Source organism: Solanum dulcamara, chromosome 11 (assembly GCF_947179165.1).
Source record: "Solanum dulcamara chromosome 11, daSolDulc1.2, whole genome shotgun sequence".
NCBI classification, from domain to species: Eukaryota; Viridiplantae; Streptophyta; class Magnoliopsida; order Solanales; family Solanaceae; genus Solanum; species Solanum dulcamara.
This window is the reverse complement of record NC_077247.1, coordinates 60,650,386-60,669,255: the sequence shown is the minus strand read 5'-3', so window position 1 is coordinate 60,669,255 and position 18,870 is coordinate 60,650,386. Positions and strand designations below refer to the sequence as shown.

The 18,870-nt window shown below is 36.6% G+C and overlaps 1 protein-coding gene, 2 long non-coding RNA genes and 1 pseudogene across 4 annotated transcripts; 3 read left to right on the top strand and 1 right to left on the bottom strand.

Annotated features, from left to right (window-relative positions):
• The first annotated feature begins 27 nt into the window (after positions 1-27).
• Positions 28-929, top strand: LOC129872147 (uncharacterized). The gene is made up of 5 exons (XR_008762474.1): positions 28-85; positions 171-228; positions 345-435; positions 515-660; positions 767-929. It is a non-coding gene; the product is annotated as an uncharacterized LOC129872147 (long non-coding RNA).
• A 660-nt stretch (positions 930-1,589) lies between these two features.
• Positions 1,590-7,235, top strand: LOC129872138 (uncharacterized). Of its 2 annotated transcripts, XR_008762466.1 has the most exons (7): positions 1,590-1,748; positions 4,358-4,424; positions 4,783-5,676; positions 6,107-6,256; positions 6,346-6,403; positions 6,488-6,934; positions 7,166-7,235. It is a non-coding gene; the product is annotated as an uncharacterized LOC129872138 (long non-coding RNA). The 2 variants fall into 2 exon arrangements; XR_008762465.1 differs by lacking the exon at positions 7,166-7,235 and having other exon boundaries at positions 6,488-7,069.
• Positions 7,236-7,323: 88 nt separating this feature from the next.
• Positions 7,324-12,339, top strand: LOC129872775 (uncharacterized; annotated as a pseudogene).
• A 3,740-nt stretch (positions 12,340-16,079) lies between these two features.
• LOC129872126 (uncharacterized) lies at positions 16,080-18,155 on the bottom strand. Its single transcript, XM_055947013.1, has 6 exons — positions 17,772-18,155; positions 17,616-17,677; positions 16,969-17,112; positions 16,729-16,839; positions 16,401-16,605; positions 16,080-16,198 (listed from the first exon to the last, which is right to left on the bottom strand). Exons 1-6 carry the CDS (start codon positions 17,989-17,991, stop codon positions 16,095-16,097), a joined length of 846 nt encoding a protein of 281 aa, XP_055802988.1. The 5' UTR covers positions 17,992-18,155; the 3' UTR covers positions 16,080-16,094.
• Positions 18,156-18,870: the final 715 nt, after the last annotated feature.

Sequence of the window (18,870 nt, the reverse complement as noted above, 5' to 3'; positions counted from 1 at the left end):
GGTCTTGGTTTTTGCCATTTTTTGCAGGACTGCAAGTGTTTGTACCTTTTGATTGATGATTGTAGACAAGATGTTGGTACAACAGGTAATTCTATATAAGCGGCTTACCTGATACAAAGAGTTGACTGCTGTTTTCTAATAAGGAAATTTGTTGGGATTTTTCTTTTTAGTCATTGTTCAGGATATATTTTACAACCAACCAGTTCGAAGGAAGCAAATGCACTCCAAGTTACTTCTACTTTTCTTACAATTCAAACAAATGAAAAATACTGATTTACATAGTTTACTTCTAATGCTGAACTCTGACCTGATTGATCATTTGGTTTGCGTATATAATCTTGAAGCCCAAAGAAGGCCTTGCATTCTCTGAAAGAGTCTCTGCTAAGAATTGCCCTTGTGCATCCCTGTCTCCTTCAAAATTGTTGATATTGAAAGGTCCGGTCCGTCTTTGTTACACCAGCTAACTTAAGGATATTTTCTGTCTGGTTTCTTAGGTTTTGTTCAATGCATGCAGTTAGGATGACTTGCTTTGTACATGTTCTTCTCCTTCTCCGTTGCCGCTATTATCCACTAGTCCAGTGAGTTTGGGATTCATCTGAGTTCCCTTTAACAAATTGAATGCATGTGATGGTTCATTCAAGCTCTCAGGATAAGTTGCAGGTCCTATAATCCACTTATTTCAGTATTTCCTGAACAAAGAAAAAAAGGTCCGGTCCGTCTTTGTTACACCAGCTAACTTAAGGATATTTTCTGTCTGGTTTCTTAGGTTTTGTTCAATGCATGCAGTTAGGATGACTTGCTTTGTACACGTTCTTCTCCTTCTCCGTTGCCGTTATTATCCACTAGTCCAGTGAGTTTGGGATTCATCTGAGTTCCCTTTAACAAATTGAATGCATGTGATGGTTCATTCAAGCTCTCAAGATAAGTTGCAGGTCCTATAATCCACTTATTTCAGTATTTCCTGAACAAAGAAAAAAAGGTCCGGTCCGTCTTTGTTACACCAGCTAACTTAAGGATATTTTCAGTCTGGTTTCTTAGGTTTTGTTCAATGCATGCAGTTAGGATGACTTGCTTTGTACACGTTCTTCTCCTTCTCCGTTGCCGCTATTATCCACTACTCCAGTGAGTTTGGGATTCATCTGAGTTCCCTTTAACAAATTGAATGCATGTGATGGTTCATTCAAGCTCTCAGGATAAGTTGCAGGCCCTATAATCCACTTATTTCAGTATTTCCTGAACAAAGAAAAAAAGGTCCGGTTCGTCTTTGTTACACCAGCTAACTTAAGGATATTTTCTGTCTGGTTTCTTAGGTTTTGTTCAATGCATGCAGTTAGGATGACTTGCTTTGTACACGTTCTTCTCCTTCTCCGTTGCCGCTATTATCCACTAGTCCAGTGAGTTTGGGATTCATCTGAGTTCCCTTTAACAAATTGAATGCATGTGATGGTTCATTCAAGCTCTCAGGATAAGTTGCAGGTCCTATAATCCACTTATTTCAGTATTTCCTGAACAAAGAAAAAAAGGTCCGGTCCGTCTTTGTTACACCAGCTAACTTAAGGATATTTTCTATCTGGTTTCTTAGGTTTTGTTCAATTCATGCAGTTAGGATGACTTGCTTTGTACATGTTCTTCTCCTTCTCCGTTGCCGCTATTATCCACTAGTCCAGTGAGTTTGGGATTTATCTGAGTTCCCTTTAACAAATTGAATGCATGTGATGGTTCATTCAAGCTCTCAGGATAAGTTGCAGGTCCTATAATCCACTTATTTCAGTATTTCCTGAACAAAGAAAAACAGAAAACTAAACTTTGGTTAACATTTTCTATATTGGATGCTTGTTTTTATGGTTTTTTTGTTTTTCTTGACCTTCATAATGCAGATATCAATTCAAGATTTGCTTCCAAAAGACCAATACATAATACATAAATTACTTAATAGCATAGCGATTAGTTTTGACAGTGCTTCTGACATTGACCAGCGAAGTAGATATCAGATATATCCACTGTTTTTGTTGAACCTAAACTGTCTAGGATCTTTATATGATTTGAGTTTGGAGCCTTCGAAGACCTCTTTGGAATTTAACGTGAGATTTTTTTTTGGCATTTATTTTTTAATTGTTTTTGGGTTGGGAAACGAGTGTGGGTCTTTGGATTTACTTTTGTAGAATTGAAAAATATTGATTTACGTACTTTACTTCGTGATCTGTACTCTGTCCTGTTTGATCTTTTGGTTTGCATATATAATCTGGAAGCCCAAAGAGGGGGGTCTCACATTCTCTGAAAGAGTCTCTGCTAAGAATCACCCTTGTGCATCCCAGTGTCTCCTTCAAAATTGTTGATATTGAAAGGTCCGCCTCAGTTATACCAGCTAACTTAGGATATTTCCTGTCTGGTTCTTAGATTTTGTTCATTTGTATGCAGTGAGGATGACCTGCTTTGCACACGTGCTTCTCCATCCCCATTGTCGTATTGTCCAGTGGGTTTGGGATTCATCTGAGTTCCTTTAATAAATTGAATGCAATTGATGGTTCATTCAAGCTCTCTGGATACATCTCAGGTACGATGTTTACACAGTGAAGGTATACAACCCCAAATTGATGGATAAGAGATGTGATAAGTTATCTTTTCTACACTTTGTTTCTCGAAAAACCACGGTTTAATTTGCAGGTCCTAGATTCCACTTATTTCAGTATATATTCCAGGACAAAGAAAACGGAAACCTAATCTTTGGTTAGCATTTACTATATCGGATGCTTGTTTTTAACAGTGTATTTGTTTTCCTTGAGCTTCATAATGCAGATGTCAATTCAAGATTTGCTTCAAAACAACCAATACATAAATTACTTAATAACATAACAATGAGTTTTGATAGTCTTCTGACATTGACCAGCGAAGTAGATCTAAGATATATCCACTGTTTTTGTTGAACCTAAACTGCCCAAGATCTTTTAATGATTTGACTTTGGAGCCTTCAATGACCTCTGTGGAATTTAAGGTGAGATCTTTTGTTGACATTTATTTTCTAATTGTTTTGGGGTTGGGAAATGAGTGTGAGTCTTTGGATTTACTTTTGTAGAATTGAGTTTGTGTTGGGCTTGTCTCGTGAGAATTGGTTTGGGTTGTTTTCTGAAAAAATAATTCACATCTCTTATTTAATAGATGAGGTACTACCTTTTTACTAACACCTAGCATAATCTAATATTGGACATCAGTCAAGCAAAAACTAGGGAAGCCACCTTAGTTTGCTTATAGTGAAAACATAAGAAACTGAATATTACTAGAAGATCTGGCTAGAGAAGTTCCAATAGATGGAAGCTTACCAGGAAAGTGAATGTTGCTGTCAGAAAAATGACCAGAAAGAGGTGCAAGTACAGGAATAATCACGGATAAGAGGCTCGATGTTGTGGGAATGTTCCTTAGAAAGAGGTGCGACATATCAGACAATCATCTGAAAATAGTCACGACTCTGTCAGAAAGTTATAGGAAAGAGGTGTGACTCTATTAGAATGGTTGTCGGAGAGAGGCATGACATCGCTGGAACTATCATTGGAAAGAGGTCTTCTTGACTAGTTGCCAAAAGAGACATGTTCACTCCGGAACCACCACCGAAGAGAGATAAGAGAGAGAAGGACCGATTGTAAATGGTGCCAGTCTTTGGCTAAGGCTGCCTGCTAGCAGGTCTAACCTGTATGAGATACAATTCACATCTTAGAGGAACTAGCTTCATTTGAACACTAATGTTCTAATAGTTTTAATAAATACTAGAAATTATTAATTAGAATGAGGGGATTAAGGAAAGGCTAGAATAGACTCTGAAGAAGTGACAAAATTTTCTTAATTTTCTTTTATGAGTGGAGGAAGTGGGAGCACATGTAATCAGAGGATTGCATTTGGTTCCTCTTAGTTTCCGACTGCAGACAATGGACTAGATCAAACTTGAGAACTGTTGCACTTTTTAGGATTACTGAATTTTCTTTCAGGATTACATAGTCTAATAATGTAGACATTTTGCTATGCACCGGAAAGGAAGCTATTGACTTCAATGCCATGCTATTTTTATAGAAATGCTTCTCATCACCGGCTCAGAGTTTCCACTTTGTTTGACATATCACCACAAAGAAAAAAAAGGAAGGGTGTGGGGAGGGGGTGTAGGTGTGGTTCTTGTTTTTCTATTAGAACATGTCACTTGTTCATTTTTGTTTCATATTTAATGTGCAATCAAATTGCCAGAAATGATGTGCAGCATTATATCCCTTTGTTGGCTCCATTGATACTGATTGTCTTAATCTGATAAAGTTATTTTGTTGTGTTTTTCTAGAATATCTTATGGTGACTGGTTGTTTCTTAATGTTACTTGTAGGATTGGCCCGACCTTCTCTTTATTGAGGATACTTAAGGGAATCTCTGGACTGGAAGTAACACTGTCGGTGAGAGCAATTTTACTCAACATTTTTATGCAACATCACTTAGGATTCATTGTATTTGATGTTATTTGTACATGTGGCTGTCCAGTTCACATTCCCTTTCCCTGTAGGCTGTAGCCACCCACCTGCCTCCCTAAAAGAAGTGTGGGGAGGGGGGGAGGGGACAAATTGTGGAAGGTTGGTTAGTGGAAGAGAGAGTTACTTATGCATCAGATGGTGCAAAGCATTTCACTGTTATGCTGTCGTGTAGTTTTATCACTTTCTTTTCTCTTAAGCTACTTTTGGAAAACGTTGCTAAGAATTTAGTTGTTGAAGGATCCTCCTCATCTATTGCTATCCCATTCCTTGCTCCTCTTTTCAGATATACCTGTGAATTATGAGATCCGGAAAAAGAGGTACAGGCCCTAGAGTTGCAAAGCGACACTTGAAATTCCTTCCCCGCAGCCAAAAAAACTAAGTGGAGAGTGCACTGCCAGGAGAGAGACTCGATCTTCACAGAATATTCTGTGGGGAAGTGCTTCTGAAAAGCATGATGCCGAGTTCAGATTCCTCTGCCAGATTGAAGGTTCAAGTCGGAAAATTGATGGCTCTCTTGCTCATCGCACAGTCAGTGTCAACTGAAAATCCAGAAACTCTGCGCACCCCTTTCATCTAATGTTTTTCCTATAGAGGATGATTTCCTGGATAACATAACAAATTCAGTGCTTCAGCTAGCTTCGGTTATAAATCAGACTGCCTGTTAGGTTCAGGATGGGAGGATGAGTCTATTGTAGCTGGCAGATCAACGGAGGATGCCTCATTTTAGGGAGTCTCTTGAACTTGATGACAGTTCAAATGTGATGCATGAGAGAAGGAAAAACTATTTATACGGAGCACAGAAGACTGATACATGATGGATCATCTTTTGCTAGTGATGAAGATATTAAGTTTGAAAAAAGTAACTACATGAATAAACAAAATCGCCTTGAAGATGATTATAGTTTTGAATTTGAAGTAGCTGATGATGTTAACCAGGTCTTCAGACATAGGTGTCCTGGAGGCAAGACCAAGGAAATATATTTTGAGAACTTCCCCTGCAGAAAAACTCAGAGCAAGGCATTGCGGAGTCAAAATTTGACAGGAGATTGAGAAAAATCTTCATTATCCAAGGACATTCTGGATGAAGACGATCATCTTATGTATTTCAATTAACAGACTGAAAATTATGGTTTTGGTGTCTCACGAGATAAACTGGTGTTGATGGGAGAAAGATATGGTAATCTTTTTGCAAAATGGACTGACACCATCTTTTTTATTGTATTGATGCTGCTGTACATAATTTATTATGCCCGACAACTATGATGTTCATAACTTGGAATGGTTGTTATTGTCTATAGGATTGCATGCATTACCTCAACTGATAGGCCGTTTGACGGTTTGTGTTCATTAATATCTTTTTACAGATGTTCTTTTATTTATTAGTTTGTGGTTTACTTATAATTGGGAAAACTGTTATCGTGATGCTTACATTTTCTTTTTGTTTTTATTATATAAGATGTTCATGTACATCTCAATCCTGGTGCTTCATTTGCAATATATTTATATGTATCCCCCTCCCACTTTTTTGTTTTGGTGCTTCATCTTCTGTTGTGCTTCCTTTTTGTCTGGTCATTTTAACTATGGTTTGTATGCTTGCTTTACACCAGCGACATCAAAATACAACCATTCATATGATATGCATACTTTCCTAGCAAGCTTTGGCTTTAAAGGAGAGGCTCTGAGCTCTATTTCTGACGTTTCTTTTTGGAAATTCTAAAACTCATGGGAGGCCAAATGGATATCGTAAGGTTTTGACGGTAAAGTTCTTTTGAGTTTTAGTTGGTAGTATCCATTAGGATAGGCATAAAACTACAAACCTGGTCTTTGTTCTTGCCATTGTTTACAGGATGGCAAGTGTTTGTACCTTGGAATTGATGACTGTAGAGAAGACGTTGGTACAACAGGTAATTCTGTATAAGCCTACCTTGATACATGAGTTGACTGTTGTTTGCTAATAAGGAAATTTGTTGGGATTTTTCTTTTTGCAGTCATTTCTTCATGATGTATTTTACAACCAACCTTTTTCGAAGGAAGCAAATGCATTCCAAGCACTTCTAGTTTTCTCAAAATCAAACAAGTAAAAAATATTGATTTACATACTTTACTTCTAAAGATGTACTCTGATCTCATTGTTCTTTTGGTTTGTATGTATAATCTTGAACACATCCCAGTGTCTCCTTCAAAACTGTTTATATTGAAAGGTCCGTCTTTGATACACTAGCTAACTTAAGGATATTTCCTGTCTGGTTTCTTAGATTTTGTTCATTTGCATGCACTGAGGATGACCTGCTTTGCACACGTGCTTCTCCTTCTCCTTGCCACTGTTGTCCAGTGGGTTTGAGATTCATCTGAGTTCCCTTAACAAATTGAATGCAAGCGTTGGTGCATTCAAGCTTTAAGGATACTTCTCAGGTCCTGATGTTTACACAGTGAAGGTATACTGGCCCAAATTGATGGATAAAGAGATGTGATAAGTCATCTTTTCTTTTCTCTGTTTCCCTAACAACCAATGTTTAATTTGTAGGTCCTTCAGTATTTCTATATTCACTTATATCAGTATGTTGTCCTGACAAAAGAAACAAAAAACTAATCTTTGGTTAACATTTACTATATCGAATGCTTGTTTTTTTACAGTTTTTTTGTTTTCCTTGACCTTCTTAATGCAGATATCAATTCAAGATTTGTTTCCAATGGACCACTACATAAATTACTTAATAACATAGCTATGTGTTTTGATAAATTACTTAATAACATAGCTATGTGTTTTGACAGTGCTTCTTACATTAAGCAGCGAAATAGATCTCAGATATTATATCCACTGTTCTTGTTGAACCTAAACTGCCCAAGATCTTTATATGATTTGACTTTGGAGCGTTCAAAGACCTCTGTGGAATTTAAGGTGTGATTTTTTGTTGCATTTATGATTTAATTTTTTTGGGGGGTTGGGAAACGAATGCGAGTCTTTGGTTTTACTTTTGTAGAATTGAGTATGTGTTAGGTTTTGTTTTGTGATAATTGGTTTGGGTTGTTCTCTGTAAAAATATATTTCAAGACACGTAATCATTTTTTTGAAACTTCAATGTGGGTGAAATTAATAGGTTAAAACTGGCTAAACATTACTATTTATTACTAATCATATAGGATTTCAATATATTTAAAAGGACCCCCTAACAGTTATAAGGCCCTTTCATTACAGCTGTTCCCGGAGAACAATGCAAAACCACGTTTCTAGCTTCTTTTGGTTGCAAAACCAAACAGACCAATGTTAACAAGGACATGTCATACATATTTGTTGTACTGATTGTAGTGTTGTATTTCTCATTACAATGTGTTTTCTGCTTCTAAGACTGACAACTCTTCATGTTTGAATTTAGACTCCTGGTTTTTGCTTACCCGATCATTTCTGCTTCCCTTTAAATGGATTTTTGCTGTCTAGTTTTCCAAATTTACACCAATTTTCATAAATCTAGATATTTGCTACATCAATCTTCTTGGTACCTCGCTATCTTTAGGAGACTGTGACATCCAGTTGTATTTTGATTTTTGAGTGGGATCAGGGTAGAGGGGTGGCTTATATTCTCTGGAGTTTCAAACTTGTAGGTCTGTCTGGGCCATCCAATTCACACACAAAAAATTCTGTTATTCATAAAAAATTGAGTCCTACCAAAAAATTTAGGTTGATCTTCAGCTGTGGGGGTTCGAAAAGCAACTTTGACCTATTAAATATGCTAACACTGTTATTCTACAGACTCAAGAGCTTTCGAGGATACTTTTTATGTATCCTTTGTTTCAAAATGTATCAACTTACCTCCTTCAGGTTAGAGTTTACTGAGTTAGTATCTTCTCTTCTTTGAAGAAATAAAAGCGAGAAATATATATTAGTGACTTGGATCTTAGAGGAAGTAACTTCATTTAAACTGTTAACACTACTCTAATGTTCGAATAAATAGTATAAATCATTAACTAGAATGAGGGGGGATTAAGGAAAAGCTAGAATAGGCTCTGAGGAAGTGATAAAATCTTATTTTTCTTTGATGAATGGAGGAAATAGAAGGACACGTAACTAGAGGACTGTGTTTGGTTCGTCTTAGTTTTCGACTGCAGACCATGGACTACATCAAACTGAGAGATTACTGAATTTTGTTTCAACTGATTACATTGATTACATTGTCTGATTCTGTGGACATTTTGCTATGAACTAGATAGGAAGCTATTGACTTCAATGCCATGTCATTTGTTAAAAGTGCTGGTCATCACCTGCTCAGAATTTCTACTTTGTGTACCATATGTAGGTTAAGAGAGGAGTGGTTTGACTTATCGCCACAAAAAAGGGAAAAAAAGGCGGTGTGTGTGTGTTTGTGTGGTTTTTCTCTTTATTGAGGATACTGTCATGAATCTCTGGATTGAAAGTAACTCTGCCGGTGAGAGCAATTGAGATATCAACATTTTTATGTAACATCACTTAGGATTCATTTTGTTTGATGTTATATGTACATGTGGTTTTGTCCACTCCACATTCCCTTCTCTGGAGGCTGTAGTTCCCCACCTACCTCCCTAGAAGAAAAGGGAGGAGGAAACAAACTGTGGAAGGTTTCGTTATCGGGAGAGAGTTACTTATGCATCAGATGGTGCAAAGCATTTCAGTGCAATGAAATCGTGTAGTTTTTTTTGCTTTCTTTTCTCTTAAGAATATAGTTGTTGAAGTTTCCTCTCATCTATTGCTATCCCATTCCCTGCTCCTCTTTTCAGATATACCTGAGAATTATGAGATCAAGAAAAAGAGGTGCAGGGCCCAGTGTTGCAAAGCTACACTTGAGCTTCCTTCCCTGCAGCCAAAGATACTGACTGGAGAGTGCACTATCCGGAGAGAGATTCGATCTTCGCAGAATATTCTGTGGGGAAGTGCTTCTGAAAAGCGTGATCCTGAGTCTAAATTCCTCTTGTCAGATTGAAAGTTCAAGTCGGTCAATTGATGGATCTGTTGCTCATTGCACAGTTGGTGTAAACTGGAAATCCAGAAGCTCTGTGCAACCCCTTTCATCCAATGCCAGGTAATTTGTCCTTGAGTGCTTGTTTGTGTTAATAATCAACGATGTCAGAAAATGTGTGCAACTAATTAATGTTCTTTGCCACCGTGCAGAAACTAGAGCTGTAAGGAGACTGCAGCAATCTGCAAAAGTATGCTCAGAGCTTCCACAGCAGTCGTCCCATCAGTTTGATCAATCTTCCACCCAAAGTTGTGGTGACGGTGTATTCTCTGATGCAAGGTAATGTTATAAAATTTCTTGGGAGGGTTAGTTCTCTTTCGGATATCATCTCAAATATGTTAGTAACTTATAAAACCTGATGTTTCTCTCTTCAGGCCAAGTGTGAAAATGAAACTTGTTAACAAATTCAGTACTTCAGCTAGCTTCAGTTATAAATCAGATTGCCTGTTAGGTTCAGGATGGGAGGATGAGTCTATTGTAGCTGGCAGATCAATGGAGGATGCCTCATTTCGGGAGTCTTGACCTTGATGATGACAGTTCAAATGTGATGCATGAGAGAAGGAAACCATTTATGCGGAGCACAGAAGCCTGATACATAATGATGGATCATCTTTTGCTAGTGATGATGATATTGAGTTTGAAAAAAGTAACTACAGAAATAAACGAAATCGCCTTGAAGATGATTATAGTTTTGAATTTGAAGTAGCTGACGATGTTAACCAGGTCTTCAGACAAAGGTTTCCTAGAGGCAAGGTCAAGGAAATATATTTTAAGAACGCCTCCTGGTGCAAAACTCAGAGAAGGCATTGCGGAGTCAAAATTTGACAGGAGATACAGAAAAATCTTCATATCCAAGGACATTCTGGATGAAGACGATCATCTTATGGATTTCAATAAACAGACTGAAAATTATGGTTCTGGCCTGCTATATTTTAGTCCAGAACTAGCTCCTCTGCCACCAGATACTTTTCTCGGGACCAGTTTTCAAGAATTTAATCCTTACATCTCTGAAAATGGGATTGAAACTTCTGTTAAACATGAAGTTGTTGTCGCATACAATTTTGGAAACATGGTGAACATAATCTCTTGGTCCCTGCCATAAATAATTTGGAAAAAGAGGACTGCTTGTTATTCAAATCCTTCAAAGTTTGATCTCAATTTTTATGCTCTTTCTAGAAGAGGAGATTTGGGCAGTATAGGGGGACTTGATGCATGTGATGTTTATAGTTCAGGTCCTCCTTAATTCTATTATGATGGAGATGATTTGACACATGCATTCTCATGGTGAAGAGAATCTTAAGAATTATTTGATACCACGAGCTATGCTCTCCTCTAGGGTGGATGAGGACTGCATAAATGGATTGATGCTGGAAATCGAGGAAAACAGATGAGCTTATAAGGTAGAAGAAGAGTAGAAGAAGCCATTCAGCTTCTTCATTTTACCCGAGGCAAGAAGAAGTTCTTTGCCAAAAGTGAGTCTTCAAGAAAGGCATCCGGAAATAACAATATAAAGACTTGTCCTTGAGTGCTTGTTTGTGTTAATAATCAATGATCACCGAAAATGTGTGCAACTAATTAATGTTTTTTTCCATCATGCAGAAATTAGAGCAGTAAGGAGACTGCATCATTCTGCAGAAGCTATCTGTTCGGAGCTTCCACAGCAGTCATCCTATCAATATGATCAATCTTCCACCACAAGTTGTGGTGATGGTGTATTCTCTGATGAAAGGTAATGTTATCAAATTTCTTGGGAGGGTTAGGTCTCTTTTTTGATATTATCTCAATCAAATATGTTAGTAACTCACACGACCTGATGTTTCTCTCTTCAGGACAAGTGTGAATTTAACTGATGTGGATCTAATATAATTTCTTCAACAGGTTAGTCCGTTGACACTAACTAGCTCTCATATTTTACTCCTTCATTAACTCTAATCTTTCTCATGGAATCTTGCTTAAATGCCGTGTCATGTTCTTTGAATAATGTATTTGCAACCCACAGCTTGCTGGGACAGATGGATAATCAATAGTACACCCCCATCAGTGAATCGGGTCCTGAATTTAATTATTGTATTCTGAGCTACCAAGATGCCCCCCACATAAGAAAGAAAAAGATAAAGAACAGGGAATTAGAACCAAAAGTGATTTAAGATATTTTTCTCTACTCCTGAGTCTTTGTTTTCATTTGTGTTGGAACAATAACTTCGATAGGGATAGAGTGGAACAGGTACAGGGGAATGAGATCAATATAGCAGCCAACTAATTGTTGCCTTTAGATTGTTCTCTCATTCTTATAACCGCACAAATAATACTTTAACAATTAATGTCTTCCTCTCTTGTATTGCAAGAGTGATATAGGGTGAATTATCTTTTGCTTCATCACTTTGTGAGCGTCTGGTGGAGTATATTCTTGTATATAAACTTAGGTCCATGTCATAATAAATGTGCGTCCATTTTTACATAGTCAAGGATTATGAACTTTTTTTTTAATTAATAGCATTTATCTTCGTTGAACATTACAGTCATTGTCATGTTCTACAGCATGCTGCAGATGAGCGGATTTGTTTGGAAGAACTGAGTGAGAAGGTAATGATTATCTAAAAATTCATTGAAGTGTCATTTCAACTTGGAGTCTGTAACTTATTGAATTATCAGGTCTTATTGGAAAAAATGAGGACAACAACCTATCCCGATTCTGAGCAAGAATTGGTACGTTTATTTTGATAATAAGTAACATTGATTTTGAGTCTTTGACCATGCTTTTGCAGATCATGCCTGAAATTGGTTACCAATTACTACACAACTATGCTGACCAAATTCAAAATTGGGGTTGGATCTGCAACATTCATTCTTAAGCTTCAGGATCATTTACCAGGTAAGTTACGATCTTTGTTTAGATTTTTATCACACAACGATTCTATGAAACTTGATAAAATTGCCATTTACCAGAAATTCCATTGCACTAAATTTTGCAACATTCATTAGAGTTAAACCCAACTCTGAGCATGAAGTTATATGTTTTGGTTAAAGTAGGAACTTAAATCTGATTCACAAGCAGTCAACATCTGTCACACTTCTTGTGGAACATTCTCTAATACTTGTCTCTGTCATATTATACACTCAAAGAGTCAAGTTCATGTAAACCATTTGCAACTCAGTCGTAGAAGGGAAAGGTATTGTAGTACTGATTGTAGTTGTTAATACAGGATTAGTTGCTCACCTACAACCTTTCTACACTTTGTAGCTTATTCTCTTCAACATTCGTATTCCTCCTTCTGAAGGATATATGCCTGTCTAAATGTGGAAAACACAGCTTGACAGGCAATTCTTCTCAGGTTAGTTATTCCATTCTGAGATATCAATAACAGTTTTCTGCTCCATCTTGTTGAAAGCAAGAAGGATTTTTGAGGGTTTAAGCCTTTCAAGTGTCATTTGTGCGCATTGTTTCTTAAGGTCCATTTTATGTTTTAATTGGGTTGATTAAAGCAAGAGAATCATGAATTGTAACTTAAAAGCGAAGAGCTTATTTGTTCTAATACCATCAGCTCTAGCGGTTCTCTCTTTTTGAATTATAAGGCCTTGAATAGCTTCCTACTTAATTAGGAAAACTATTCATGACATCATTCATGTTTTAGGAAATACTCCACTAGCTAACAAGATTCTCTTGCACGTGTTTCATAAGAAAATAATTGTTTTCTTGATAATACAAATTCACTGTATTTTGTGTACTAATCTAACTGATGTAGATTTGTTAGAATTTATTTACCAGGGGTTAGTTCATCGACTCTAAGTAGCTCTCATATTTTTCTCCTTCATGTAACTCTAATCTTTCTAATGGAATCTTGCTTAAGTTCTTGCTTAAATGCCGTGTCATGTTCTCTGAATAATGTATTTGCAACTCACAACTTACTGATACAGATGGATCATCAATAGTACCCCCATTGAGACTTGGGTCCTGAATAAAAGACTTGCAGGAATAAGTTATATTTAATTTATCAATTTGGAGCCCTTGATGCTCTCTTGCCTCCGCCCACCCCCACATAGGAAAAAGAGAAAGATCAAGAAATTAGAACCAGAAGTGACTTAAGATATTTTTTTTTTGTTCCTGATGTTTTTGTTTTCATTTGTGTTGGAATGATAACTTCGATATGGATAGAGTGGAACATATACAGAGGAATGAGGATCAATAGTAGCCATCTCATTTTGGAGTGAAGCATAATTGATGGATTGATTGCTGATGTTGCTATTCTATTTATTTGTTTATTTTCATAGGTGCAATTATGTTGGGAGATGCATTGTTCTTCAGAATGTTCTCTCATTGTTAGGAGTTGAAGCAGACTTCATTGTGTTTTCAAGTGAGTGGAAAATTACATTTCAGAAAATATTTGTGTTGGAACTGCATTTGATGGTATGTTTAAGAGTACTATATCATATTATACTAAAACTGTGAAGCTCCAATCTTCAAAATTGGATTACGATTTTGCCCCTGCTTTAAAATCTAAATATTATAAATCTAACTAATTAAACATTATATAATAATATTTTAATTATCTTTTGAATTGTAACTTATTTATTAGTAAGCCAATCAAAAGATCATTAATTAAATTATACAATGAATTAGCCAAAAGAATGTAAAGTAACGTGTACCTTCTCCTTGGCATTAGAATTACGTGATTATCCCTTACCAGTTTCTGCAATTATTATCTTTCATAACATCTTTAAATCAAGATTTCAAAGGTGGGTTATGGAGTTTTCTTCCAAGTTAGAAAATTATATTTTCATGATTTGGAACTCGATTCTTGCTCGATTTTAATGGGTTTTTCAACCACGATCTCTACTCGGTGTGTAGAACATAATTTTCAAATAAAATTCCAGATTTGACCCTTTTCGAAAATAATTAATTTTTGGACCATTTTACTCCCGGTTCCGAAACCTATCAATATGGGTGTCATTGAACTCCTTGTGATGTGTATGTTTTATTGTTATAGTGGGTTGTCATTCCGGACATTGAATTCGAGAGTTGCTTGTTCGGTAGAGGTGTTCGAGTGCGGTTTCGACAATTGAGGCTATCCTTCTTTGAGATTGAGATGGGTAATTAGTCATTCATATGTAATAGACTTTGGAATGGGGTTGTAGTATGAGTTGAGAATGTTATATATATTGTGATGCCTGTGTGGGGGCTTATTTATTAATATGTTGCCGTGTGGGGGTTTATTTGTATTACATAGCCCGTGTGGGGGCCTTATTTGTTATCTTATTTGCTTTGAGAGCATGTGATTCGTGATTTGCCTAAGAGAAAGGCTTGAGTATATTATTTGACTTGTGATGTCCGTCTGAGAGGTTGAGCTGGGAGCATGCTTGAGTATTGAAATATTATTGAGAAAGAGGTGAATATTTAAATGAAAGTATTTCCTTTCCATTACTATTTATTGAGGGTAAATATCATATGTAGGTTAAGTTTTGAGAACTTTGAACATTGTACCATATGTGAGTTGAATATTACTTCCATGCCATTTGTTTTGATGCATTCATCCTCATTCATCATATCATGAAACATGGAAAGTTGAGAAATATGGAAATTCTTTTTGAGAAAGAAAATGAAACACCTTTAAACCTTTGTATCTTGAGTCCCTGATCGAAGCAGTTTTACGGCAGGGTAGTGAATGCATTGTGATCCCTTGACCACGAGGAGGTGGCAAAGATAATGAGATATTGTGATTAAGGTATATGGTCTGCGAGACCCCATGGGTCCTGCTTGGTAGCACAGCTCGACAGGTGTATACGACAGGTTGTGCGACAGTCTTGATTCCACCGTACCACCACATCATTGCATCATCATATTGCATTGCATTGATATTTGTACTGCTTGAATTATCTGGTTAATTATGATTATGAGCTATTATTATGGATTTACTTTACTCGCGCCATTATATATATAAACTGGCGGCACCGATGCCGAAGATGGACTTTTCTGTATGCAGGTGGAAGTGTTCCTTAGTTTATTTCATAGGTTTGATTAATTCCTTATACTCAGTCGGCTATAACCTACTGAGTACATGTGAATTGTACTCACCCTTACTTCTGTGTTCCTTTTTGATGCAGCTACTAGTCAGGTACCTCACGTGGCAGCTGATATTCTAGCGGATTATGTATTCTCATATTAGTGGTGAGGTCCCGAAATTCGGATCGTCACTAGTCTATCTTTATTTATCAGTCTTTTATATCATTCAGAGACTTATGTTGCATCTTCAGACTCGAACCTTGTATTAGATACTCTTTATACTTATGACACCAGGTTTTGGGATAATTTCTTCATTGTCTTTCTTTTCATTTAAATCGTGGCATGACTTTCCCTTTGGGAGTCTCGTATGAGTTTTACTTTTAGGCTTACATATCAGGTTGGGTTTTGGGATGTGTGCCATCATGACCTCGATTTTTGGGTCGTGACAGGGTAATTCCGCTATGCACAAAAATCAGACTACAAAGATCACATATTTTCATTGTATTTCCATCTCCAGGATATTCTCTGGTAGTTTCGTAGTTTAGTAATAGATGAAACTAGATAATTTGCAGTAGAATGTTTAACTGTAAACTGTTGGGTAAAAATGGATTAGCAAATCTTATTAACCGATAAAATAGAGGTAAACAAACAAACCTGAAATTGATGAACAGGTAACGCATCGTAAAATTCATGGGCAATAATGATTGTAGGTACTGAGAAAACAGAGAAAAAAAAATGTAAGAAAACCTATATGTAGATGATAATACAATTTTCCATCGAAGCTTCAACACCAATAGAAGAAAACAATAGTATGTCTGTACGAATAGTATGTCTGTACGAGTTCATGAAACATTTGAACTGGTTTACACTTTAAAGAACATGTAATCTATTAAAATAGATATAATAATTTCTTACTTCCTGCTGGAACCTGTTCCAGGGTGGCATACCATGACACACTGGTCCCAGTCAACCTGCTAATGATGTTTTCCTCTGCATCTCCATCTGTATCATTCTTGTTTATACACTTCAAGTTCTGATATTGGAGTTTCTTTAGAGTTGGACTACATTCAACCATGTGTATGTGCAAAGAGTCTGTGAAGTTCCTAAATTTTGATGCACCCTGTGGTTCAGAAATCAACAAGTGCATTTTAGGTATATCAGAACTAGATCAATACTTTAAGAATCGACATAAAAAACTTAAGAATATGCAAGCTGGAGAGGATATATATCAATGGGACTGTACTCGTAGAAGATCAGCTAAGAGAGTTCCTCGTCCTGGTCCCAGCTCTACAAGATTTATTTTTTTTGGTTGCCCCATTTGCTCCCAAAGACACATCGCCCAGACACCAACCATCTAAGAAAAAGAAATCAGGAAATCAAACAAAACACTGGTGGTAAATTTGGTTATTCTTTTGTTTTTAAAACTCCACCAATGATAAAGGAAGAAAATCAAGAAGAAAAATCCCACTGTTACTAAAATTACCTCTCCAAACATCTGGCTTACTTCAGGAGAGGTAATAAAATCACCTTCTGCGCCAAACACATCACGATTAATATAGAACCCTGCCTTTGGGTTCGTCAAGACTTCCTCCATATATTCGGCAACTGAGATGGGCCCGCCTCTGAACTGAAAACTTAACCAACTTGAGATACTGAATCTCGCTATAAGGAGTAAAACAAAAGATACAGATATCTGCAGACTCTCAGTTCACCAATGTATATTTGGCCAATATTATAACAGTTTTTTTACTTTTATCCACTAAGAAAAGGTTTCACCAGCAATTATCCCATACGAATCAGGGATATGGTCAATATGCTGACGCAGACTAGTAAAGAAATAAGGCGCTAGTTATTGATTGATTCATATATACCAAACTAGGATTAAACCTGATTGATACATCATTGTCTAGAAAAAGTAACAAAACTTCTACATCCTAGCTATCATCAATTCAACCATTTGAATGGTCGCCTCTAAGTTTGACCTCTTTTCCAAATAAATCAAACCTCGATACCACACTCATAAACTATGCAGAACTGCTACCAAATTCAACCCAAAATGGCAGAAATAAAGCACGGAAAGCAAATGCACACACAAGACATGCTCAAGTCGGAAGGGTGGAAATTTAAAACCTTTATAATGCTTTTAAGATGTTTAACAAGCTCGGAATCCGATGAAGGTTCATGTGAATGCTCTGCAGTTTACAAGGCAATTATCAAATCATCATAAAATAAGAATCCAGCAGGATAAAGAGTTGGAAATACTATGCACGTAGAAAGAGAAAGTACCAGGAGGATTATATAAGCCAGATCGGTCAATGGAGATTGCTGCAGAAGGGGGCGTGGGACTAACTTCGCTGTCCTCCAAGTGTTCGACAAAAGTACTGTTAGGAGATTGGGAAGTTGATGCAGGAGAAGAAGAACGTTGACGACACCATGAGAGTGAGGCGGAAGCACCAAACAGCGAACGACGCTGAGTTGAAGCCTGGAACGCTAATCTTCTTAACATTTCGATGATTTTGGTCGAGCTCGATTGTTGAAAACTGACACTTGGACACTGGACGGTCTGAATTTTGTATACTCTTGAGGAAGCTTGCAGTACGAAACAAAAAATAACTAAATAAAACTATTTGACGTTGATGTAGCTCAGACGGTAGACCGCTCGCTTAGCATGGGAGACGTTGATGTAACGTTGCAAGAAAAGAAAATTTTGTACTATTGCACGTGAAATTGACGTGATGAACCTCTCGAATTATAGCTGCAATAATATTTTTACTAAACAGAACAAAATTCTCACCTTCTCTCATATTAAATTATTATTTCTATTAAATATATAAAAAGACAAAATTGAATATTTCATACATGAAATTGTGGACAAAATCAATGTATAAAAATAGACAAAAGTTTGGGGAGGACCAAAAGTTCACCAATATTGCAAACATGAGGGACTATTAATACTCCATGTTAAAATTCAAGAATGACTTTGAATCTTAACCCAAATATAAGGGACTATATTGGGCTTTTTCTCAAACTTTTCCTGTATATCATTTTCCTTTCTTTTCTTTGGACGAAACAATGTAACCATTTGGTGCCAAAAGCTAAAACCAGTAACGTACATATGCCATTTCAGTTTTATTAGGAGAAATAATAAAAAAATATATGACATGATAGATAAACAAAAGAGCTTCCATCCTTGAAATTTTCCGGAAAGGGGCTTTGGTCATTGAAAACTTTCTCGTAATAACTTTTCAGCCAGTCACTCCATTGAATCCACTAATTCCATACACGTCAAACAATTAAAACGTTATGTTAAGCAGTTTTTCCTGAATTTTTTTTGAGAAGGTTTTATAAAATAAAATAAAATAAAATTGAGAAAGTGTTTTTCCTG